This window comes from Diabrotica virgifera, chromosome 3, assembly GCF_917563875.1.
Source record: "Diabrotica virgifera virgifera chromosome 3, PGI_DIABVI_V3a".
Taxonomy (NCBI): Eukaryota; Metazoa; Arthropoda; class Insecta; order Coleoptera; family Chrysomelidae; genus Diabrotica; species Diabrotica virgifera.
Window position 1 is genome coordinate 221,566,084 of NC_065445.1, and position 26,901 is coordinate 221,592,984.

At 35.0% G+C, this 26,901-nt stretch overlaps 1 protein-coding gene across 1 annotated transcript in view; it reads left to right on the forward strand.

Moving 5' to 3' along the window:
* LOC114328800 (TNF receptor-associated factor 4) overlaps nucleotides 1-26,901 on the forward strand; it is a 114,519-nt gene that overhangs the window by 72,657 nt on the left and 14,961 nt on the right. The window contains exons 2-3 of the mRNA XM_028277762.2: nucleotides 9,571-9,675; nucleotides 15,862-16,023. Coding sequence (XP_028133563.1) covers nucleotides 9,571-9,675; nucleotides 15,862-16,023 — 267 coding nt within the window. The remainder of the gene's footprint in view (nucleotides 1-9,570; nucleotides 9,676-15,861; nucleotides 16,024-26,901) is intronic.

Below are 26,901 nucleotides of genomic sequence, written 5' to 3' on the forward strand. Positions count from 1 at the left end.
ATCAACATTTGGAGCAGATTTTCAATAGTTATTGTAATTTATTATATTACTTTTAAAATTACTAATTTTGTCAAAACATAATATATACAGATATGGAGAACTGTTTGAGCATAGTAAGTAGTTCTACCTATCCTTCACAGAATGCACAGGCCGTCAGAGACCGTTAATATTTAATTTTTCCTGAACGAGTGATTAGTACATAATAAGATACAATAAAATGACCCCCTTACTCACCTGACTTAACTCCCCTAGATATTTATTTTTGGAGGCAGCTAGAGACCAATTTATACAAGCATGAATTCGAGTGAGCCACCAAATTGGAGCAACTGACACAAAAGATGGTCGAACTAGCCAAAACATATCGGCAAATCAACTTAGCATATTAAAAGGTGGTCAGTGGAATTTATTATCACTATTAAACCACATCCTTAAGTTAAGGGCAGATCAGTAACAACTTACCAAAATCTCGCTTTATTTGTCAGTTTGTTTGCTAAATATTTGAATGTCGTTCTCTCTTGAGCTTCCAGTCTTAGTGGTTTGTTTGATATTATGCATTTTGTTTTAGAAGCAAATATCACCATTCTAAGAGATTTTACTGTTCTTCTTTCAAATTGGTATAAAAGTAGTTGAAAATTGTTGTCGTTGTCATCGTTTTCATTTTACGCAATTTTCTTATTGTTTCGTGTATGATACCATTGAGTAGAAGGATCCCAGTGTCTTCTTTCCAAGCCAGTATTGGTTAAGTAAGTTGTTCCTTTATTTTCTTGGACTGTATGGATTTGGTCTGTATATACAACGAGAAATTATGTATGGGAAATTCTGTATTGAAATTTCTTTCAGTCCTGTTGTCACCTAAAAATTTTAGTCACAATAAATACCTTGTCGCTCCATAACCTCGAATAATAATTAAAACATTACAAAAAGATTGTAATCAGTATAAATAAATGATGAACTAAAATATTCTTCAGGTCTTATTGTTGAATCAAAATTTTTATTTGCATATTGTCGGTGTTGATGTTCACAATACCACAAACTCGGTAAGGCGTTTTCCGGTATTTCGTTCATATGGGAAACATTACCATGAATATAAACATTATCATGCATACGTGTGTACGTACTGACTAACTAGAAAGAATGCGTGTCGTTAGCAACTTCTTCGAAGTCTGTGGTAAATACTCCCATATAATTCAAACCTAGACTTCGAATGTTAACATTCACTGTAGAACAACTATCTATGTAAATTAGATATTTCTTTCCTTTATTTGCAATTTATTACGGGGGTATTTTAAGTCGATTAAAATTTTTTGAGCTTGAACTCCTGGTCACCTCTCTTAGAAATAAACGGAAGCGTTATCAAAAGTTATACATAATTGCAAATAAATAAAATAAAAATAAAAACGTTTATTGTCCTAGTTCATTTAAGAAATGCCATATTTTTCTGTAGGCACTATATTCGGCACCGTGTGCCTACTTCACTTCAGCTAATCGTCAGCTAATCAGGGTAGGCACCGTGCCTAGAAAGCTGACCAGCTGACCAGGCAACCGCCTGGCTAGACCCTGAGTAGATGGTCAATCAGTCTATGTTTTTCTTTATGCATCCTCTGGATTCGATTTATCTTAAGGATGTTTCTAGTCATTAGGAATCTTCTCGTGGCTTGGTGGAAGAAAAAAATATCGCATCCTGTTCTCAGCTATCTCCCTCAGTGGTGTGTACTGGAGTCTTTCTGGGATGGTTGCATTTGATATTCTGTTCTGATCTCATATCAATCCCTCAGTTAATATATAATACGCCTTTGACTTCTTTCCAAATTTTTTCTATTAGGTTCTGCCATGGAACTCTAAACTGGGACTACAATACAATTAGGTCTGATATACGAGTATAATTGGATCTTCTTGGCCTTAGTTAGAGGGCTCGACCTGAAAGTATAGTCTCTTTGCTAAACTCGCATTTTTCTTGATTTGTTGTCTGTTCTTCGTAAAGTTTAGTCGTCTAACGGGATGAACTAGGTACTTGACAGAATCTTCTGATTGAATTATGTTTCCTATCGTGATGAGTTCCACTACTGGTGGATTTTGTTGCTGCTTAAATATATGTATGATAAATGGAGTACCTATTTTCTGCGTTGATTTTTATCTTTCTTTTAACTGTGAATTCCGAAATTATTCTTAAATTATTTTTTAATGTTTAGACAATTCTTCAGACCTCTTTTCCTGCTATATATTACCGTATATTCCGCGTAAAGGGATGTATGTATGTAAGGGCGATAAAAGACTGCCTTGAGGTATCCTTTCCTAAACTTCTTGCATCCTGAACATCTTTTGATCAGCTAAAACTTGAAATATTCTATTGGTTATATTCTATTCAATCTAGCTCTTTCCCTTTTGTAGAAAAGGGCTTTTTCCAGACCTTTTCGACCATTCTTGTTTTTTTTTTGTTTCTATTGAAACGGATTTTCGTCTCACTGACCTTTCTTGCTAATTGCAGTTCGCAATTTTTTCTTCTTCTGATTCCGAATTGGTCTTCTTGTATAATTCTTTTGTAAATTTTTTCTAATATTTTTCTAGGGATTCCAGTATTGATACTGGCCTATTACAGCTTTCTGGTCATTTTTGTCCTTCCTTGGATATAGTAGCGGAATGGTTTTCGCATGTTTCCAGAAATACGATAATTTCTTCTGTGTACATTTGGTAGATGCCTGTGAAGCACATAATGCAAAATCCATTTATTTTACGAGTTTTTTTTATTTGAAATATGTACTCCCATATTTTCTTCTAGGTGCATTAAAGATTCTTTTGTTGTGAATCATTTGTCTCTAAAATTTATTCATAGGTTATCCTTTGCAGAATTTTTTAACCAATAAAATACATGTTATTTGGGATTCTATGTCTAATTCTTTACTCAATAGTCCTCCCACTAATTGTTTGCCATTTTCACTATTTACGTTAGTAAGAAAAAAAAATGATTCATTTTTATTAAAAATATGCTAACACGCGATGCAGCAAAATAGGTTAGAGAAGAGTTCCATGATTCATTTTAACTTAATCAACTGGAAGATGTGGGAGTTAACGCCTCCAATGCGTTGCATCTAAAACTGCTTATTACTTATAACAATCAGTATTGTCTCGTAGTTTTGTACGATTTTGATGATTCTGAAGAGTCTTAGATAATAATAGATGCTGTGTGAAATATGTCAGTTCTACGGCCTTTGGATAAAGAGGTATGTTTGTTTTTAATCATATAGTTGTAGCTTCTTTTAAAAATAGTCAATACTATCGGAGTCACATATTCGTAATGTTGGTGTTGCAATAACTATGTAGAAACGACAGTGATTATTAATTCTGTATTATTAATATTAGTATTAATTCTTTAGTGAAGCTCATAACATTTTCAATTTCTTATACATTTCTAGTCGTGTTATTATTCTAATTTTCATATTCGTTCTATTCGAACATTAAGTGATTAAATTTTCCAATTTTCAACAATAAGTTGGATCTTAAAAAATCTCTTAGCAGTTCACGGCCATAGTATGGACACTGAAAAAAGGTAGTAGCTCAAGTAGCACCGAACGGGTTTATTAAGTCTTTTAAGGATGCTTTAAAACTGTAGAATAAAACTAAAATTAAAACCATTTGGTTTTTAAGTTTTATTATACCTTTCCAAGAGCTTATATCCTGCATAAAAGTAAGGTTGCCTTGGAATTAAAACCATTTAGTTTTAATGCTGCTGTCAATAATGCCACTCGGTTTTAAAGCGAATATAACCTAAAATATTGCTACTTATTTATTCCATACTAACTGTACTTCCACTTTTACAACACACTACACCACTGTTTCGCTCTAAAACAAATGGCCGACCATTTTGGACATGAGAGAAGAGGGGATGAGTTAAGTTTGATTGTTTCTAACAAGAAGAATAGTTTAGTCTTTACGATAACCAAATTGATTTAGTTCAGAGCGTTTATTTCTAATACAGCCTACTAATTGCTTTTAAGAAAGCAACTTTACAGAAAACTAAAACTTCAACTAAAAAAATAGTTTTAAGCATATATTTTACTGACATAATAGTCTTGAGATCAAGTAGTTTTAATAATAGGTTTTATTAGTCATATTAGGAGAATCTTTAAAACTGCAATAAAAATAAAGGGTAACAAACTAGAATCTAATAAAACCAAACAGTCCGGAAGTTCTTCATAAAACTGATTAGTTTTAAAGTGAACTGAGAATAAATTATTTTAAAACTACAATAAGACAAATTATATATTAAGATTAATTTTAGTGTTATTTGATACCCTTATTAGATACTTAAAAACTAGTGACAAATGCTTAACAGTTTCTGGCAGTATATCTACAAGGTAATTTTAAATCCATTATCTTCCTATTTACCAAAATAAAATCTTTATAAACCTTAAATAAAACTAAAATGTTATTATTGTGCTACTTGGGACTATACCGAATTTTTGCAAAATTTAATACATAAAGACATCGAACGTATTATGGGTAATTCTAGCATCAATAACATAAACATAAAATCTTTACCTGTATAACTGTGCAAAACTTCAAATCTGTATTTATTTCGAGAGCGGAAATATTTCTTCATCTTAAATGCGACACACTGTATAATTGAATTTCCCTTTTTTATTTGAACTGATAGTATGTAACTTGAAAGATTTAGCACCTAATTTCAGACTGTCATTTTTATCTTGTCGGTGTGCGCGTTTACTTCAGCTTGTCGTTTACCCTTAACACGTTGAAGGACAGAACGTCTATAGACATCTAATTTCCATTGATGTAATGTGATACAACGTCTATAGACGTTGCATTTGTCCCTATTCTACTTTGGAAAATACATAGGGTCACAACACTTGCTTATACATTTTTGACTAGATATTTATAAGCTATTTCTTCACTTTTATAGGGGCAACAGACACCATAAACCCATGACTGTATTTGTTTTTAAGTCTAAGTTACATTTTTTATAAAAATGATTTTTGATAAAATAGACAAGTTTTTAATTAGCAAAATCAGTTTAAAAAAGTGTTTTTTGTTTCTTGAAAATTTTCACTTACGAATAAGTCGAAAAGTATTGACTTTCAGAAAAAAATATATGCGACCAACGTGGCTTACAATTAATATATATTCATTCTTGGTGTTACTTTTAATAAAAAATGACCCCCGAGAGGTTGCATCTCGCGCAGGGTAAAATCACGCTATGGCACAGGGTCAACTTTGAAGTTGAGGGTAAGTAGAACATATAGCTCATGAAATAAATAAACAGGTTCAGAAAATTGTGGTGGAAAGCGGTTATTGACTGGACTATAAGAAGTTAGAAAATAGCTGATCATAAAGACTAAAAAAGAAAAAAAACATTACATACTACCAAAAAATATTAATTTTAATACAAAAGGTAAGTAAGTAAGTACAAAAGGTAGGACATACGGAAGACAGCGAAGAAGACTCTAGTAATATCCTTGTGAAAGTGAAAATAAAAAAAATTAATCCTTGTAGCGAAGAAGACGGCATTGACAATAGCGTATTATTCCCAGTGTGTTATTAAATTTTCATATACCTATTTTTATACTGTTATAGCACTATTCGTGCTAGTAGACACAGCCTACAACCTCTAGCAGTAGCCTTGATTATTATAGACGTATTATTTTTTGAAATAATGCAAATCAATAATTAACTAACTTCAAATTAATGACAGGAATTTTGATCTGTTAAAATGCATATTATCATAAGTATCGTATCATTATAGGTAGGTACTAGTAACAATCAATTTGTTTGTTTGTCAATAGAGGTATACGGAACCTGGAGACTTTATTTCTATAACTTAAGTAGACCAGTAAGGATCTGCGAAAAAACGTCTATTTTTGGATGTGAGAGGTGGCATTCGGATTTTTGCAGATAAAGCTAGGTGACACCTTCAGTAATAATAATTGACTTATGCTCCTTCTCAAATATGCCCGGAACATTAATAAAAAAATTAAAATATTTAAAAATTTCGAAAAACATCGATTTTTTTCTGTTTTCTTTGCGTCGGGAGATGCAAAAAATAAACAACAGACGACCAAATTACCCCATCTACACATCTGCGGATGCATATGGGGATGTCATCCGCGGACGCGTCTGCTGATATGTAGAGGAGGCATCAGATACATCGGCAGATGCGTCCGCAGATGCATCCGCAGACTCGTCTGCTGATATGTAGAGGAGGCATCAGATACATCGGCAGATGCATCCGCAGATGCGTCCGCAGACGCGTCTGCTGATATGTAGAGGAGGCATTTAGACGTATGGGAACACTGGAACAGAGGAAGTTTTAATTGTGGATCGTGATTTTAATTGTGGAACGTGTCATCCTAGCAAATTTATGATTGTTAAAACTAGCAGGTTATTTTTAAGTTTATTCAATAGCAAAACTTTATATAATCTATGAAAAAATGTTTGCCGACAAATATATTGGGCATTTTAATAAGTCTGACACGTAGAACATGTCAAATGACATGAATTATATTGGTGGTAAATAGCAGTCTGATTTTGCATGAGAGTTTAATGAAGGGGTAACAAATCAATTGGAAGTTCTGTCCGACAAAATAAATGGGACATTTTCGTAGTCTGACGTTCGAAAGCTGTAACCTGTTCCAGAATTAAAACTTCCGCTGTTCAAGTGTTCCCGTACATCAAAGTTTGTCCGGCTAGACACCGTTAAGCTATTAACAAATTTTCAGCTTGCTTTTAATAAACAATTTTTGGTACGCGGGATCCAGCCCTAATTATTTGTAATACTGTGGAAATATTGCTGTTAAAGACACCTTTCTCATGTGAGAGTACACTCTCGACTCGCACTCAGGTGTTTGAGAGAAATATTACATATTCTCTTGGAAACAAAAATGCATCATCCGGAAGTTATTCATCATCGACTGACTAGAAGCTATGCGTATACGACCCTCAGATTGACCTCTACAAATAATATAAAATCTAGCGTTTATTGATAAATACATACATGTCGGTTTCTGTGGGAACTGAATCAAATTAGCATTCAAAGAAATCAAGTGATTCAGAAATAGGAATTAGCAATTATTGTAAGCACTTAACCATTGCTTTCTGGCTTTCATACGTAACTTTTTATTGCTAAAGATGGATAGGTACAAGCCCGAAGTTTAATGACATAGTGCTGCTATAAAATAACTTTACGATTTTTTGTTATTCGACTGACTGTTATCTAATTTTACTACTTTCAACACCAATTCGAACGTTACAAAATTTACAGGATATTGCACTCACAAAGAAGATATATCGATGTAACCAGAATGTAGGAAAACAAAGTAGGTTTCTCATTTGCTGATTTGACTTACTTTTTTAGTTTTAGATTGCTTGCATTTTAAATGGTTCATGAGTTCAAATGGTTATGTCTAGTGTCATCTAGAGCAATATTTGTAACATTACTACTGTTTGAGCACCAAATATGACGGACACAATCTGGTTGTCTATACATGTTGAAGGAATCATTTCCTGGGATCGAAGTAGTACATATTGTGTCATACGTCAAGAAGCAATGTGTAAATTTGCTCTAGACATGCAACATGTGTTTGATGTGGTTATTAAGCTTGTTAATAGCATTCGTTCACAAGCTCTCAATAATAGAGAATTTCAAGAGATTCTTGATTAATTTCAGTCTGAATATTCTGATGTATTTTACTACACTAAAGTAAGATGGCTTTTGTTTTTGATGGATCTTAAAGACGAAATAATCTGATGGAAGAAAAAGAAGGAATGAATGAGACACATTTGAAAAATATTTTATGACTTTCAGACTTGCAGTTTTACAGATTTTCTGATAGGAACGTATGCTAAATTTGCAGTGACTCTAGCGTTATAAGGACCTATTGGGTTGTGAAGACCTAAAACCAAAAAAATTTAAGTTAAGTTTTCCACAAATTGGGGCACTATCCATTTTTTAATTTAATTTTCCATTTACAACAATCGTTTTTTCCGATTATATCGCCATCTATCCATAAAATTCCAAATCTGGAATAAAAATTGGGGCTCATAAGATTTTAAAGTAATCCCCCACCCCACCTCCGTGGGGGGTCGTGTTTGGTGCCATTTGATAGATCTTTCAAAAATATTGAATACGTGCATTTTGTAGTTTTTCGATCTGATGTTCATTTCGCGAAATATCGCGGGTTCGTATTTAAAATTTTAAATTTACCTCCTACCCCTCTTCGTGGGGGGTCGTGTTTGGTATCATTCGATAGATTTTTGAAAAATATTAAACATTTAGTTTCACGATCTGACGTTCATTTCGCGAAATATTTTTTTTGTGAAACTTTGTGAGTCGTCCATTTTCTCACTCCACGCTCAAATCGTCAGATTTTTAAAATATAACTACACTCTTTTGCATGTACTTAACTTACCTTATCTTAATCTGACGATTTCGAGTTTTTATAAGGATATATTTTTTTTCGGACCCCCTTAACGAACTCTGCTGTATTAAGCCAATATATGGCAGAGGTACATTTACAGGGTACAAGGTTACTCTCCGTGTGATAATCTGACGCGCTCGAGTAACTGCAAAAATTCCCGCTTGGGCTGCCCTACCAAGAGTGATATCAATAAATTAAACTTTAAACTCCAGTGACAGAATAAATTATTCCATGATAATATATTTGGGGCCATGTCAGGGCTTTCCAAAAACAATTGAATCTATTTTCTAAACAACTAGGCAAGAAAAAGTTTACCTACTAATTTTCCAAAGCTAAAAACTATTACAGTTAGGGAAGACAATCTAAAGAACTATGAGAAAAGCCTAAAATGTCTATATGACGAGTTTGAGCGATGATTCCAAGACTTAAAGTTATCGAACAGTAGGTATCTGGACAGTCGAACTGATTGAGTTGCAATGTAACACTGAATTTAAGCAACTATTTCTCAATGTTTCTAAAACTGAGTTCTACAAGGCAAGGGACAAAATCAAGTTTTCCAATCCTGAAATCTCATGATCAGAAGATAATTGCAATGTTTTAGCTCCCTACATCTGTGAAAAGGTGTTTTCTACTATGAAGCTTCCCAAAACCAGCATTAGAAGCCGATTGACTGACCAAATAAGTTCATCCCAGTTTCTGACAGATTATGAACAACTTTTAGAAGATCAGTCTCAGTTTCATATGTCACATACATCTTCATACTCTGCTAAAGAATAATCTATGTATGTAACTGTTTCAATGTTTTTTAACATTTATGCACATAAGATACCTACGTGTGATGTATAATTAAAATATAAAGTTTATCACTAGTAATACCTTGTTTTACTATTTTTTTTTTCGACCCGCCGCGCCGAGAGAATATTTGTATTTTATGTGGCCTTCCGCTTATAGTTTGCCCATGTCTGGTCTAGACATTCAACGAAAATAACGATATAAAATCGTTACGTTTTCGCCCATCTCTAGCTACTTGCCTCGTTCACATGTATCGCAAGGTCTGGCCATGGTCGCGGCCTGTAAAGTGCGGAAAAGTACCGTTGTGTGAGAGTTACGATGTGGAATTTCAATTTTTTCTCTTTTGTTGCAGATTTACTCGGATCCTGAATCAGAGAAGGCTATTATGAGCTCTATTGTCTACTGCATTCATCATAAGGAAGGTTGCAAATGGTCGGATGAACTTAGAAAACTTAAGGTAGGTAAATTGTATATTGGATTTAGATAATAACGAAATTCGCACTGATGATTGTACATATATGAATTTTTCCTACATTAAAAGTTTGCAATTTGTTTGACAGTTTTATTAGATATTCTCAAGAATATGGATGCATATAAAAATAATTTTAGAGCTACCTACATCAATTATAAATATATATTTCCAGTACACATACCACATTTATATTAGATTATGTAAATATTTGCACATATAGATGTAGATAATATACGTGGGTGGCCCGATAAGTACTTAGCCTCACCGCCTCATGGTGGAGAGAGAAATGTCACTGTCGCAACAGAAATCTACCATCGTGTACTACATTCTTGTAGACGGCCTATGTCAAAATATCAGCCAAATCGGACTCGTAGTTTTGTTTTGACCGCGTATGTAAGCGGACGTGTTTGGGGATTTTAGAAAAATAAAAAAAGAGCAATATTAGTCGGTTATTCTACTCTTTCTAAGGAAGTAAAACTTCACTTGTAGGTAGATGGTATATAAATTTATTAAAATTTTTTTTCTAAGAAGATCCAAGTTGGATTAAAGTGGGTACATCACTAGTACAAAAACACACAAACGTTTTCGGATTAATCAGTCCATCATCAGGTTGAAACTTCAGATCCAAAGTAGTTGGAACTAGCTACATAGTTAGGTCGAATGACCTTAGCATTACAAAAATTAAGCCATTTCAGCTACAACAGTGTCGACAATAGGTCGATGTTAAAAGAATATTTATTCTTTTCCTTCTTTTCCTGAAGGTCATGAAAGCGAGGTCATGAAGAAGAAGAACATCTTGGTTAAATGACCTCGGAACCTGATTCACCACAACATCTGTGCAGCTTTTCCGCCCTGCTGAAGACAAGATAAAGATTGACACGATGATCGCCAACATTCGTCACGGATAGGCACATTAAGAAGAAATATGTGACGTCACATCAACCATCACATCAACCATAACCATGAAGTTTAAAGCAAAAATGAAGAGACCATTTTAATATAAAAATAATTTATTCTTTAAACATCGACTTATTGTCGCTTTTAATTTAGCTTAGATGGCTCAAATGTTGTATTTGAAAGGTCGATTGGTCTAACTCTGTAGCTAGTTTCAACTGCTGTGGATCTGGAATCTAACCTGATAGACGAAGAGGCAGCGCTGACAAATCTCTTTGAATTTACTAAAGCTAAATTTTTCACAGTTGATTACTGTGATTGTGTAGAAAAACATACTGCGGTCGGTCAAGCGAAACGTAGAACAAGTGTTACTGAGAAGAGGGTATCAAAGGGAACGTTCAAGTATTACGTAACGCGATTTTTGAAGATTTTTGAAGATTTTTGACCCCCTCCCCTCCCTACGTAACGCACTGTAATGGGCGTTTAATTATTACGTAACTCAATTTTTGAAGATTTTTGACCCCCCCCCCCCCCAACAAAGTTGCTTTCCTACGAAGGTAATTAAATCCATTTAATAAGGCTGAAAATCAGTACACACATTTTAAATTGAATATAAATAAAAGTTATTAGTCGGTCAGCTGTATGACGGGACAGAGCCTGTCGGTCGGCCCCAATGAATGTACAGGGTTATTCACTATATTTTGACCCCCTTGTAAACTGCTTTATTTACAGAATTAGAAAAAAAGGTAAAATACAAAAGTGATTCGATTTTTTAATTATGATTTTTTGACATATATATTGTACTAGTGACGTCATCCATCTGCCGTGATGACGTAATCGACTATGTTTTTCAATGAGAATAGGGGTCGTGTGCTAGCTCATTTGAAAGGTTATTCAATTCTCTATACAGTACTGTAAACATTAAGATCATTATTTATACAGGCTGTCCAAAATTTTTTTTTGAATTATTAATTAAACAATTAATTTAATTAAATTTTTTTTAATTAAACCCCTGTATAATTAATCATGTTAATGTTTATATTACTGAATAGGGAATTGAATAACCTTTCAAATGAGCTAGCACTCGACCCTATTCCCATTTAAAAAAATAGTCGATTACGTCATCACGCCCAAATGGATGACGTCACTAGTACGATATATATGTCAAAAAATCATAATTTGTAGAGTAGCGGGGCAAAGTGATCTAAGTGCCAAAAAACATTTTATTGGGAAAACACAAAAAACCGTTTTTGAATCAAATTTATTGTCGTAAATCGTTTATTTAAAAATAAAAACTGTTAAATTAAGTCATTTTAAATATTAAACATGCTTCAAATATAACACATATTACAAAAAATGAAAATGATAAAGTGCTTAAACTGTCAAAATGTTTAAAAATATTGTTTATTGTCATCATCGAGAAATTGCAACATTGCAGTAATGTCTTTCTTTTTAGATTCTTTTAAAGGTAAGGAATTTGGAAGAGAAGACAGTGTAGCATTTTTGATGGTAGTGGCATTAATGCCAGGTTTTAGGACTATACAACTTTCCCACGGTGCTAAATCACTGTAACTTTTCTTGTACATGACGGTCCCAGGGTTGTTCTTTGAAACTCGAATCCAAACAGCTGTAGAAATTCCAAGTTTGGCTGTATTCAGAAACGCGGAAGAGGCTGCATCAAAATCAAAAAACGTTTTCTCGTCACCCATGTTCAGAACTTTGTAAGGACGTGAAGGTCTCGCTGTGACTATCGCCTTCATAACATCCTGCATATTAATTAGCTTGCATTGTCTTGCTCTTTTTTCGATTAAAGCAAAATCCCGATCTGAAGCTGAGAACGAATGACCTGATACAAGAAACTTATGATCAATCGTTTCAAAAACTTCATGGCAGACAAGAAAAATGTACAAGAACAAAAGCATTCTGTTTTTCAACTGACCTGCACAGTTATCACTCCAAACGCACAGATTTTTTTTGTATGTATTGAGTAGTCCACAGTTTAGTGTTTGTAAAAGGCAAAATGCCATTTGGTTGCCTCCTCTTCCTGATTGCCCCTCATGCCAAATACACATCAATCCATCATCTGTATCAGCCACGTGAATACCAAAGTTGTAACCAGATATTTGGCGGGAATAGTACATACTACTGTGAGTTAGTTTGGGTAACGAAAAAACTTTCTGCAAATCCATTGTTATGGTGCACGTGTCACTTACTGGCAAAGTGCTTCGTATAAAGTCGCTTTTTATAGATGCGAAAACAGCTTCTACTTGGCGGTGATGTAACTCAAGTTTTGATGTCCCTGTTTTCTTGGTTGCTGGGTCAGAACTTTTGGTTGATATGCTCAGTTGATCGCATGTTTTGCAAGTATCCACTCGTGGTCGACGGAAGGATAGGTTCGGAAAATCCTTCAAAAAAACACTTCGGTAAAACTTGTGTGAAATATGAGTACAAGGATTCTTTTCTTGAAATGCCCTGAAAAGCCTATGCACATTCAGATCAGAGCTCAAATACTCTTTGTCCGACTTAAGTCGGTTGTAATGACTGACATCTCTAGGGAAGCTATTAATATGTTGTTTCACTAAACGACGATCATGGACAGTGAATTTAAACATTTTTGCACCACCTCGCTTGTCTGTGTAAGTGTAATCCCAAATTTTTTTCTTCTTGACAATGGTTGTAATCCTTTGGGGATTAACAGCAAAAATCTTCATGAATGTCTGTTTACAAACTTTTTGTAAACCTCCCTTACCATCAGGAACAGTGTAACTCATAGTGCATTGGCGTCGGCTCTCTGAATCATCATCGTAAGTACCATGACGACGTCGTGTCACCGGAAGTATCTGAATCAGTCCCATAAGATAACTACCCTGTTCATTTAAATCCAGTGAATAGTAGGACTCATGGAGTTGCATCTTCTCTATACCAGTCAGTTCCTTACAATAGCTGTTCTTACATTTGCATTCAACCTGAAAACAAAAAAAGCAAAATATAAGGTTACATTGCAAATATTGGTTTTTGTTGCTAACGTCATTATTGCACACATACTCGAAAATAAAAATTAATACTAACCTCGTTTTTAGGTTTACGTCTTGCCGGAACTAGTTTTTTAAATTTATCGGTAGTGTACGAATTTCCACTAACTCGTGCCTCACTCTGTATTTTTCTCTTACGTTTTTTGTTTTTAACTGTTTCATCACGACGAAATGCTTGTTCATTCATTATTTCATGCAAAATAGGAATTTTAACCTTAAAACGACACGTTCCCGAACGTTTATAAGCAACTACTGACATGGAACTGGAACAATACTAATAAAGAAGCATGGCACTTAGAACAGTTTGGCCGGACACGTCCGAAGGACATACCGCTAGCTTGATCATGCAGTCAATTTTTAAATTAGGTAACAGTAGAATAGGGACTTAAATCACAGTGGGGCTATTGGCGATGGCACATAGAACACTTTGAGTGGAAAAAGTGATTTTTTGATTTTTTGGCACTTAGATCACTTTGCCCCGTCACTCTACATTTAAAAATCGAATAACTTTTGTATTTTACATTTTTTTCTAATTCTGTAAATAAAGCAGTTTACAAGGGGGTCAAAATATAGTGAATAACCCTGTACATTCACTGGGGCCGACCGACCGGCTTTGTCCCGTCATACAGCTGACCGACTATAATAACTTTTATTTATATTTAATTTAGAATGTGTGTACTGATTTTCAGCCTTAGTAAATGGATTTAATTACCTTCGTAGGAAGCAACTTTGATACCCTCTCAGTAACCCCTGTTCTACGTTTCGCTTGACCGACCGCAGTATGTTTCTCTACACAATCACAGTAATCAACTGTGAAAAATCTAGCTTTAGTAAATTCAAAGATATTTTTCAGCGCTGCCTCTTGGACTATGATTATTGACTGATTAGTCCGAAAACGTTTGTGATGTACTTTGTGATGTATGTACCTACTTTATTCCAATTTGGATCTTTTTAGAAACAATTTTTTAATAAAATTATATACCATTTACAGAGGAAGATTTTTTAGGTCTTAAGTAAGAAATAAATATTTAAATTCTTGGCCATATCCTAGTCAGCCCAAGGCTTCATGTAGGGATTTTCCCACCAGTGACTTCATTTGTTCTACCCATCATAGTGAAGGAAGATCTTCCTCTTTGGCCTTTTACCTTTCCTTCGTCTACCAATAGTTCCATGGTCTCCGTTCTTCTCGGCATGTGGCGGAAGTATGCTAGTGATGTTCGGTTTACTTTTTTAATAGTCTTTTAATAGGTCTTTTATATTAAGCTCTTCTAGAATTGACAGGTTGATTATGTGTTCTGTCCAGGACCCGCGTAGGATTCTTCTGTAGATCCACATTTCGAAGGCTTCTATCTTACTTCTGTCGATTTTTTTGGGAGTCCATGTTTCAGCTACCTATGGCAAATCGGAAAAGTAAGAGCATTGACCAACCAAAACCTAAACTTTGGTTTAGTCCAGTATGTATGTAAAGTTTTTGTACCATTACTCTTTATTTCGTTTTTGTTCCAACTTGTAGACAGATTTTGGAAAAATTTAAAATGCTCACAAACTAGTTTTCATCAGTATTTGTTCAGTTTCTACTGCAAGTCTTGTGTGTTCTGAGAGCGAGTGCCTGAGATTCCTTTCTTTAGCTCATAAACCTTAGCTCAAGTAACGCGGAATTAAAATAAATTTGGTACTCCTGATAATATGTTTAATATTTAAAAATTCTTGATATTAATTCCTCAAAACTTTTAAAACCTCAGTAAAGTAACAGATTCAACAATACGGCAAAAAATTGACCAGCAAACTTTAAAGATTCACAAAATAACAAACCACCCCCTAGGAGTTTATAGGTCAGTCTTGCCGTGTACTGTAGACTGTAAAGACTCACACTGTAGGTTGTTTGTTTTATGTAGTAAGTTATAATGTTTATCCTTCTGCTGTTGGCAGTAAGCAGTGAGACACACACCAGAAAAAAAATTAAAGTGTTATTTTTTATTACTAATTATATTTTTTGTAAAAGGATATAATAACCAGTCTCAAAGATAATAATTGCACCAGCAGCTCCGTCGATTATTATGTACAAAACAAATTGCTTCTACACATTTCTAAAGATAACAACATTTATTTTAGTCTATAATCATACTTTCCAAGGTAAATTAAACACGAAAGACAATTTACGGAGTACTCTAGCCAGCGTTAGTTAAAAAGCGAACATAACGACGTCCGTACCATGTTCTGTAAAAAAATTTGTTGGTTTTTTCAGGGTCACCTCAACACTTGCAAGCATGATGCTATTCCTTGCACAAGTAAGTGCGGAGCGCAGATTCCTAGGGTGTTGATGGAAGATCATTTGAAGTACACGTGTCCACAGAGGAGGACAAGGTGCGAGTTTTGTAACAAGGAGTTCACAGGACATGCTTTAGAGGTAGGTAATTCATAAATATATTAGTTTTCGGCCTTCAGGTGAAAATAGTTAATAAATATCTTGGTCATCAATTTTGAAGCTTTTTACGTTATGTCAATTATATAAAAATAGTAGATCTATTTTGTAGAATCTTTAAGGAACTTTAATCAGAATGTTTGTGTTCTCCTCTACCTTTTCTCCTTCTTAAATATGTAGTGGCGTCATGTAATTTGTTTGACTATTAATTTCTGTCCAATTTCTCTCTCCTGTGCGTGTTGTTGTGCTTCGGAGAATGAGTAACCAGTAATATCCTTTATTTGGTCCGACCATTGCACTAGAGATCTTCCTCTGGATCTTTTGCCTGCTACGTTGCCTTCAGCTATCATTCGTTCCATGCCTTTTCTTCTTCTAGTTATGTCCAAAATATCTCAGTATATTTTGGTTAATTACTAGTTGTGGTGAATCTAGTTTTTATGTTGTTATATTGAATTATAATTTGTACAATGTGCGCTCCATGGTATGCGCAATATTCTACGGTGGACCCAATGTTTGTGTAAATAGACTCGATTTGTCTTTAAATTTAGGTTAGATATAAATCTTGTCGAGGCAGGTGCTTCTAGTCTTTGATGAATTTTCTCCATTCTTTCCTGTTCTTCGCCATTTGTGTTGCTTCTTGCCAAGCTTTGCCCTTATTTTATAATATCTCTGCTATGTCGCTGTTCAACTCTTGTATTGGTATGCTTCTTCTATTGTTCTCTATTGGTTTAGATTCCCACACTCTCTTCACTTGCCTGTTACTGTCCATTCGTGTTATATGACCTAACCGTTCTAATTTTTTCTCATTTATTGTGTCAAGTAACAGTTTCATTTTATGTCTGCTGCTTCTTCTTCTTCTTTTAACCTTCCGTTACTCGCGCCAATTTTTTGTGATCGAATACTCGCGCACGGTGCAGAAGACCGGGTCCAAAAATATGGGTCAGCATATTTCAAAAAAAAAAAAATTATTGCAAAATTGTATCCAGGTATATTATTTAATGAATATATGATCATATAATTTTGTAGATATGCGTTTGTGTCAACATTATATTACTTTAATAAAAAATAACTTTGTTCATCATCATCTTCATATAGTAGAGTAAATGGACTGGCAAAAGGCTTCTAGAAAAGATTTTCGTGGGCACTTTGTTGCTAAAATGTAAAACCCATATTTTTTGGTTTCTAATATATTTGTAATGCAAAATCACTTGGTCGTCCAAAAATCGTTGCGGAGGGGACCGGTGGGGGGCCTTACAAAAAAAAAACTGCAATTTTTTTTTCGTCGTTTTTCGGATGTGTAATATCCGAAAATTCATTCCTCAAAGTTGCATACCCATCCGGACATTAGAAATATTTGTTTTTAATTTATAAAAATACGTCAAACCATTGTGGTATACGGAGCGCCTTCATATAAAATCACTTGCCCTGACAACCCATATTTTTAAAATCGTTTACATCGCTCTATCTCGAAAAATATTGGGTCTAGCAAAAAATTACTTTCTATAAACGTTATAGACCAAACATCAGAGAACATGTGAGTGTTTTTGGAATTTTGATTGGATAATTAGTTTAAGAAAAAATTAAATAAATCGAACGGCATGTCACGACGGACAGTGGTGAACGCAGAGATGCGAGGAAGGGCGAGATTCTATGCGGGAGTCAACCCCTAATCGACTCTACTGACCGGGATGTTGTTAGGGTCGTTTTTGCCTTGAGATGCTGTTCTTTCTTTAAATTCTTTACTATTATAAGCTTTAGTTTTAGCGCGAAATCCACTGAGATTTTAAGTGAGACATAATAAAGTTCTTCTGTGTTAATTATATTATTAAAAGTGATTAATTAAACCTATTGGTAAGTTAACAATATTGTACAGTTCACCAAGAATAGCTGAAAGTCTGAAATTCTAACTGCCTGCGCGAACAATGAAGTGAGAACGCACTCGGAAGGAAAAAGATAGCCTGTACGCGCGGGTGAACTTTAAAATGTAGGTACAATCGGAGACACAAATATAGAAACGTAAAGTTTGAATAGTTTCTAATAGGTCCCGTACACAATTATTATTACTGTCATTACTTTTCTTCAGTATATTTGTAGTATTTTTTTACAAAGTGAGATGTAATAAAATAGATCCAACAAAAACCGCTTGTGTTGCTATAAATTATGGCATTATAAACCAAAAATTATATTTTTATATTGACTATTTATACTTTATATTACCATTATATTGACCAAAAGGTTTCGGAGAAAAAGGGCGTAAGCAGTAGGATAATAAATAGAAATTAGATGTTCGGTCCCGGTGAAGCATAAATATGGTGTCTTTGTAAAAGTACCTTTTGTTAAAAGAGATATTTATAACCTTTCTCGTATCCATTTCCATAGCATTTGTCGTCATCGTTTTATTCAGTCCACACAAACTTTTCACTAATTTAAAATCAAAACTGACATTTTTTTCAGCGACATATTGCTTCATAGAAGCCCATACTAACTCTATAGGATTCAAATCCGGATAATATCTTGGGTAACCGTAAAACTGAATGTCCTTTATCCTCGAGTATTTTGTCAATTTCATAGGTTTTAAACAGAGGTTTGTGTAATTTTATAATGTCGTATAATTCAAATTTCAACATGTCATCTGTAAAGGAAATATTTCGCGTTGTCAGCCACTGCTGCATTTCTGCTTTCCTGGAAGACATAGTTGGACATTTCTCAGTTTGTACGTTGTGATACGGTGCATTATCAATCACTAAAACGCTGTGAGGGGGCAAATTTGGTATCAGTTTATCCTGAAGCCACTTTTTGTAATTGTCGTAGTTCATTGCAACATGATAATCTCCTGTTTTTATAGTAGGTTTGTAGCGCAGATAAGCGTTTTTAACAAAACCACTTTCACCTCCAGCATGCACTATCACAAGCATCTGTCCTTTAGATACTGGTTTTTGTATGCCCTTGTTTGAACTATCAGACCAGCTCTTTTGGTGGGTATGAGATGAATGGACGTATGTTTCATCCATGTATATAATTGGGCGATTTGCGTTCCTGTAACGTTTCATACTACGTAAGAAATTCAGTCTAAGATGTTGAATATTGGGCTTTTCTATTAATATTTTTCTATTAGTTCTGGTTTTTCGCCAACGAAATCCCATCTTTCTAATTACTGTTCGTAGGCTTTCTATGGAACCTGAGTAGTTGTACTCCTCTGCAAATGTTCTGTGTATGCGTTTCATAGTTGGGACTTGTTTTTGTGTTATACAAAAATCCATTATATAACGTCGAAGACGCCCTATATCAAAATCGTCCAAGCACGTTTTTGAAGCGCTTTTTTTTCTCTTTTTGTTTGGAGTTACAAATGAGAAATATTCGCCATCTTCAATTAATTGCATTTCCCGAGCAATTTTTTGAACGCTGCTTAAACTAACACCTGTTGCCAATACCACACGTTCCTGCACTTTTTTCAAATCTCTACACGGTTCATTGTTTTTCGCTTCATTTATCATAAAATGAATCACGTTTGCTATAACTTCCCGTGTCTGATTATTTAAAACTTTTCCCTTCAAATTCGATTTAAACAAAATTTGAAAATTTTAAATTGATTCTCCTTTGCGGTTCGTACTTACAAAAAATGTTTCGCAGACTGTACCGACTTGTTCACGTTACAAACGGTAGATATTAAGTGAACGCTGAGTGCGAGATCCGTCGGATGACGAATGCGCATCACGGGCGTGGTTATTTTCAGACTTTCAGCTATTCTTGGTGAACTGTACCTACTTATTAGTATTACAGTTAAAAATTTTTTGTATCCATCTAGAAATGGATTTAACAAACAGCAGCAGCTCTGACAGCTAACTTGAGTAAAAAATCAGATTAAGGCATGTTTCTTTCCGAAAATCTGATGTCGGACAAGACGTTTTTATTCAAAATGTGTGTCTTATTTGTTTGGAACGAGGAAGGCTGGTTAATTCTCAAGAAAGATCTAAAAAAACTTTTATTCAATGCACCAGTGAACGTATGAAAAATTGTCATGATGATAAATATATGCGGCATATACCTATTCTCAAAATTTGATGATCTACAAAATCAAGATTTTTTTAAATGGCACAAAAATTGTTACAAATCCTATATGAGCTCAAAGAACATTGCCTCGTACAAGTCAAAAAATACTAAACTGACGTTTCGTAGAGAAGATATTTTTCAAAAACGGCCCTTGCGATCACCTTTTAATTCACAAAAGTGCATCTTTTATCAGAAGCGCTCACCGAAACAAAAACTGTGCCAAGTTATGACTAATAATATACAAAAAAAATTAAGAGCTATATCACGATATCACGAAGCAACCCTGTGTTCTTTGCGAGAACTGGAGACGACTTAATTGTCTCGGAAACAAAATATCATGCCGCTTGCGTTTCAACTGAATTACACAATCTAAATAAAAAATCTGTTGGAAATACTGATATTAACAAAACAGAAAATGAAGCATTTGGGAAACTCTTGGAGGAAATGGAGAAAGGGTTTTGAGAAAGGTAAAGGATACAATACAAAATCGATTGGCAAAAAAGGTATCGTGAAATTAGTGGCATTGACGACATGAGCGAGAAACAAATAATTAAAAAAATGAAAAACCATTTTGGGGATGCTGTTGAATCAGTAAGGTCTCCTAGACAAAACGAGCCCACAATATTTTTAAGGAAGTTCTCGAAAGAACAGGCAATTGAGACAATCGTGCACAACCACGACGAATCTGACACTCTCAGTTTCAGTTTCGGTGCATCGGAGCAACACATTCTAGTCAAAATCTGCCAAATTATCCGAAGTGAGATAAACAAGATGTCAACTGAGCCCGACTTAAAAAAAAATGAATGTTAGAGACTACAAAAAGTCTATTCCTGAAAGCTTGTATTCTCTTGTTAACCTTATAGTCCGAAATTAAAGCGATAATGAAAAGGAGACTGAAACCCTAAGCATTTGACAAGACATTATTTTTGTCTGCTCAAAGGGAAAAATAAAAACTCCAAAGCATATTGGGCTAGGACTTTTAGTTCATCACGAAACAAGATCAAAAAAACTCATTGAAGCAATGCACGCCTGCGGTCATTCAATTTCATACATCAATACTCTTAGAGTGCGTAACAGCATCGCCTAAGAAGAAATTCAACTTTACTTGGAGAATGATCATGTGACCATACCGAGACAATTGGTACCCGACAGATTTGTCCAATTTGCCGCTGACAACATTGACATTTTGGAAGAGACCTTGGACAAATCACCTACTTTTCCAGAGAGGACCATTGAATGAAGATATACCTGGACAATTTAAATTTTTGCCATAGAATCAGAAGCTGACAATACCTAATGGTTTTCATTCCCTTCATAAAAGTTATTTTGAGAAATCAAAAAGAAAAGTACAATCAGAAGAAAATAAACTGAGAATCATAGAAAAGAGCCAGAATCTTAATAATAACATACGATGTCGTAACATGGCATGGTGCATTTGCAGAATGAGGGACTGTTAGGAATGAAACCGTTATCCCACAGTGGTCAGGATTTCATAAACTGACTTTGGAGGATAAATCACATGTAACGACCTATGGCTACTTACCTCTTCTACCCCATGTCTCGTCAGAATATGATACCTTTTGGACTGTTATCAGAAAATGCAGTGAAATTGCTAAGAAGCTAAATAACAGATACACAGTACTGACATTTGACCATCTATTATAAAGCTAAAGAGCTCCAATGGTCCCAGCCAGAAGACACAAGGAATGTAGTTACTCGTCTAGGTGGATTCTACATTGTTATGAACTTCCTGAAAATAATTGGTCAGTTTATGACAGATTCTAGATTTGCTGACGTATGGTTGGACAGTGGTCTATATGCTCAGTCCACAATTGATGGTATTTTATCTGGTAAAAAGTATAATAAAGCTATACGAGCCCGTAAGTTGACATACGAAGCTGTGTCAAGATTATTAATAACTAATAACTCTGTATAAGAAGTGGCTTTTAGGCTGTGCTAGTCCTTCTGTATATCTAGTAATTAAGTAATAGGTACGTAGATGTAATTGTTTGTATTACTATCCTTTGTTCTTGATTCCGAAATTAATTCCAGGGAAAACCGATGCCATTTTAGAATATGTACATACCAAGCTTTTGAACTTTAACCATTTTACGACGTCCTTAATAACCCGTTGTCCTAGGTGAACGACAAACGCGACAACGCGACACGACGCGACGCGACGCGAAAATATCAAGTAATGGTTGTATTTGTGTATGGCCTACGTTTTCGGGTTAATCACTCTACGACAAGACGCGACGAAGTACGAACTTGATTTGTTCGCGACGAGACACGACACAGTGTGACACCCCATTGCTTTTTTCAATTCAAATTATGCTACGCAATAGTTTATTAAATAAATAAAAACTAATAATAACTATATAGTACCACTGTTTTTTCATTAACATACCTTAAAGTCAGTAACAGCCTCTTCTCAATAGAATTTGGTTTTTGAAAATTACTTATTGATAGTTATTGATAGCTCAGTTATTAATACTGAGTTTAACAGCTGCAATGATAAAATCGAAAGTGAATAAGCCACAATACTCTTTAAACCAACGTGGATTATTTCATTAATTTCGGATATAAATGATTAAACTCTCCAAATTTACTCGTTCTAAATATATGACATTTGTTGTCTTTCTTTTTCGTTTATGGAATTTTTTAGCTAAGTATTTAAAATATGAATTTTCTAGTAACACTGCCGTATACTTCCCCACACTTAAGAATAGGACTGAATAATTGACATCGTCACGTTTTTCCTGGTTTGAGTGATGGAAAGCGACGCGATGCGACGCTACATAAGCCACACGTCGCGTGAATTACTGGTCGCATCGCATCGCAACGCATCGCATCGCGTCGCGTCGTTTTCCGTCGCTCACCTAGGACAACGGGTAAGCTTTATAATGATAAAACAATTGAATCTGTAAGAACATTTTTGGGGATACCTCGACGTACTAAGTCATCTAGGGCTCGTTAACACGGAATGAGTCCCACCAGAGCTTAATCCTTTTGATATCGTAAGTATCTGGGATAAGTGAATTTTCCCCTTTGAGGGAGTGTGAGCCGTATGACTAAATCTGGAATAAGTATACAACAGTACCTTAAATATATACAACAATTCCTATTATTAATATTATGATAATATAACTACATACTACTATCACTTAACACATACAATATTCCAAAAGTGTTAATAATCTGACAACAAAATGAGCCAAAAAAATCTATTTAGTACGCTAGCAGTATTCATCATCCCTAAAAGTGGCATCACAATGAAAAAACGACCCTAACAACATCCCGGTCAGTAGAGTCGATTAGGGATTGACTCTCGCATAGAATCTCGCCCTTCCTCGCATCTCTGCGGTCACCACTGTCCGTCGTGACATGCCGTTCGATTTATTTATTTTTTTTTAACTAATTATCCAATCAAAATTCCAAAAACACTCACATGTTCTCTGATGTTTGGTCTATAACGTTTATAGAAAGCCATTTTTTGCCAGACCCAATATTTTTCGAGATAGAGCGATGTAAACGATTTTAAAAATATGGGTTTTCAGGGCAAGTGATTTTATATGAAGGCGCTCCATATACAACAATGGTTTGACGTATTTTTATAAATTAAAAACAAATATTTCTAATGTCCGGATGGGTATGCAAATTTGAGGAATGAATTTTCGGATATTGCACATCCGAAAAACGACGAAAAAAAAAATGGCAGTTTTTTTTTGTAAGGCTCCCCACCGGTTCCCTCCCGCAACGATTTTTGGACGACCAAGTGATTTTGCATTACAAATATATTAGAAACCAAAAAATATGGGTTTTACATTTTAGCAACAAAGTGCCCACGGGATAGCACAATAGGATCCCTTTTAAACTATACTAATACGTTTCCTCGTCAGTCGATACTTCCTCAAATAATTTTAATAATCTTTCCTTCTCTTTCTAGTAATCCATATCTAAATATAAATAAACAAATATATAAACATTGAAAATAAGAGAAAGATCTTAAATTACCTTACTAATTAAAACTATTGATGTCTGATTTAAACACAAAAATTTGTGCACAAAAATACTCACACATGGTGTACCGCACCGTGTTGCCTAATAATAAAAGTACAATACTCTTTTTTACACTGCACGTGGACTTCACCCACAGTTTACTGATGACTGAAGAGGTATATGCAGCAGCAATTCAAAATCTCCACTATAATCAGAGTTATAGGAAGTTATTTAGAGGGCCGGTCTCATACACCGTTTGCGAGTAACGGAGGGTTTAGGACTATGTCCTGTTTCTTCTGTTACAGTCTCTGCTGAGATCTGGAGCTCCAGCTCTCGTACCATCGTTTTTTGGGTCTTCCTATGGGTCGCTTGGTGTTGGGCTTCTGTGTCTTAGCCCATTTCGTCATACGTTTAGGGTCCATCCGATCTACGTGGTCTCTAAAATTCGTCGTCGTACTCTTGCACATCTCACTACGTCTTGAACGCCTAGCTTTCACATTGTGTCTTCGTTTCATATTCTATCTCTGAGTGTGATACCTCTTATGGATCTTAGGGTTTTCATCTCTGTTGTTCTCATTATTTGTTTGGCCTTTGTTGTCTCATGTCTCGGCCCTTGTCTAAGCTGCGTATGTCAGGACGGGTCTAACACATGTCTTATAAATGCGGACTTTGCTTTCGGTGTTCATATATTTATTTCGCCAGATTATATCCCTCAGGAAACCAGATATTCTCGCTGCTTTCGTTGCCTGCTGTTTTGTTTCTTGTCACAGATGCCTGTCGCTAGATATTTCCACACCCAAGTATCTACAATCCATTAGGTACCTGTTCGATTATATGGTCGTCCACTATTAATTTACATCTAATTGGATTCTTGGATATTACCATCGATTGGGTTTTCTCTGTGGATAGTGTCAGGTTATACTTTTCGCCGGTTATTTTAAAATTTTGTAGAGGCGTTGTAAGTCATCTTCGTTTTCGGCTATTAAGATTGCATCATCTGCGTAGCAAAGTATTATCATGGTTTGATTACCCATTTTGTTTCCCTTATTCATTTTGTTAACACTACCTACAACATCATCCATTATTAAATTAAATAGGCATGGACTGAGGCTGTCCCTTGTCTAATACCGACATTGATTTTGATTTCTTCCGTGAGCCCTTTGTGTGGTTTTTATTCGTGTTTTGTTGGATCGATTGAGGTCTTTGATTATATTTCTATATTTCTGACCTATGTTTTTCTTTCCAATAATAGTGAGCACGTCCTTCAATCGTACTCTGTCGAATGCCTGTTTCAGATCTACAAAGCATGTGAACATGGGCTTGTCGAATTCTATTGATTTCTCAATTATTTGTCACATGATATAGATAGCGTCTATTCTAGATCTGTTTGGGCGGAAACCCTGTTGTTCTTCCGATACACCGACTTTCTTGTATATTTTTTGGGATATAATTTAACTGATTTTATGTCTGTTTCTTATTTCTTCATTGAGTCTGTCTGCCATTCTTTTGTTCGTCTGAGGTATTTCATCTCTGCTGGTTGTATCCTACTCTGGTATCTTCTGTTTAAAATCCAGTTAGGTCATCCGTGTCTTATTGTTTTCATTAACTGTGTATTTTTATTTGCATTTAATACAACCTGTTCTAGACAATATGCAAGGATGTTTTAAAGATTGTTATATTTGAATGGGACTATTCCCCCAAACAGGTGTCAGCACAATACAATATAAATGTTCGTTTCAATTTATGTTTTGACTTAATTTGATTGAAAATTAATCGTACCGCATGGGAAAAGTTATAGCGGACGGACTATAAATATCTTTATAAGCACGCACTTGTATACATTGTCTAAAATAATTTGATATAGATATACATACAGTAATCTAGTAGAGATCACACGTATCTTAAGGTCCATACACATATCGAGCCAAACTGTTTGCGAACTGCTCGCGTACAGTTCGTTGACAATATATTTGCAGTGAACTCAATGCAAACTCATCACCATCCATGAAAAGCGACGAACCAACACTTGTGCGAAGTTTATATAAATGATTCATTTAATTTATTATTTAGGTATTGATTGTATTGCGTTTCTCACGTTTCTTATCTCTTTCAAGTCAAGAAGCAACTGCCATTCATACAATCTCGATGCAGTGACACGTACAAACAATATCACTGCGTACGCCGTTCAAGTTGAACTGCGAATGTCCTTTGTGTTCGTCCCAAAAACCGACAGGCCGTGGTTCGTAATGAGCGACGACCGAACAGTTCGCAAGCGGTTTGTCCCGCGGTACAAATTATACGAATATAGCGTTCGCAAACAGTTCGGCTCGCATGTGTGTATCGACCTTTACAGTAAACTGTGTAGGTATTATATCTTTCCCTAGTTTTGAACCCTAATCAAAATTAAGTTTGTTTTGTTAGGTTGCAATGATTCAGAAATTCTTTCACTCATTTTCAAAACACCAGATTAACATTTGTACTGTCTAACGAAACTCATCCACTAGATAGAGCATTAGCCGGGAAAGATACGCCGAAAAATCTTTGTTCGTCTTAATAACCACAGGTTTCCACGCCACCTGTGAAGTAGTAGGTATACCTACTTGGCGTGTTTTTTTAACGCAAAAATCCATATTTACGACCGTTAATCTTGAATAGCTTTTTTATAGATGTGGAATTGATAAGGACTTTTTAAGCGAATTTTTAAAACCCTCTTTTTTGGACTAATCTCTCCAGCCCTTTAGGTTCAAACTACTTCGGGCAGTTTGGCACAAAGTTCGGGTAGTTTGGTGGGTAGAAGTTTGGGGAACAAATTCG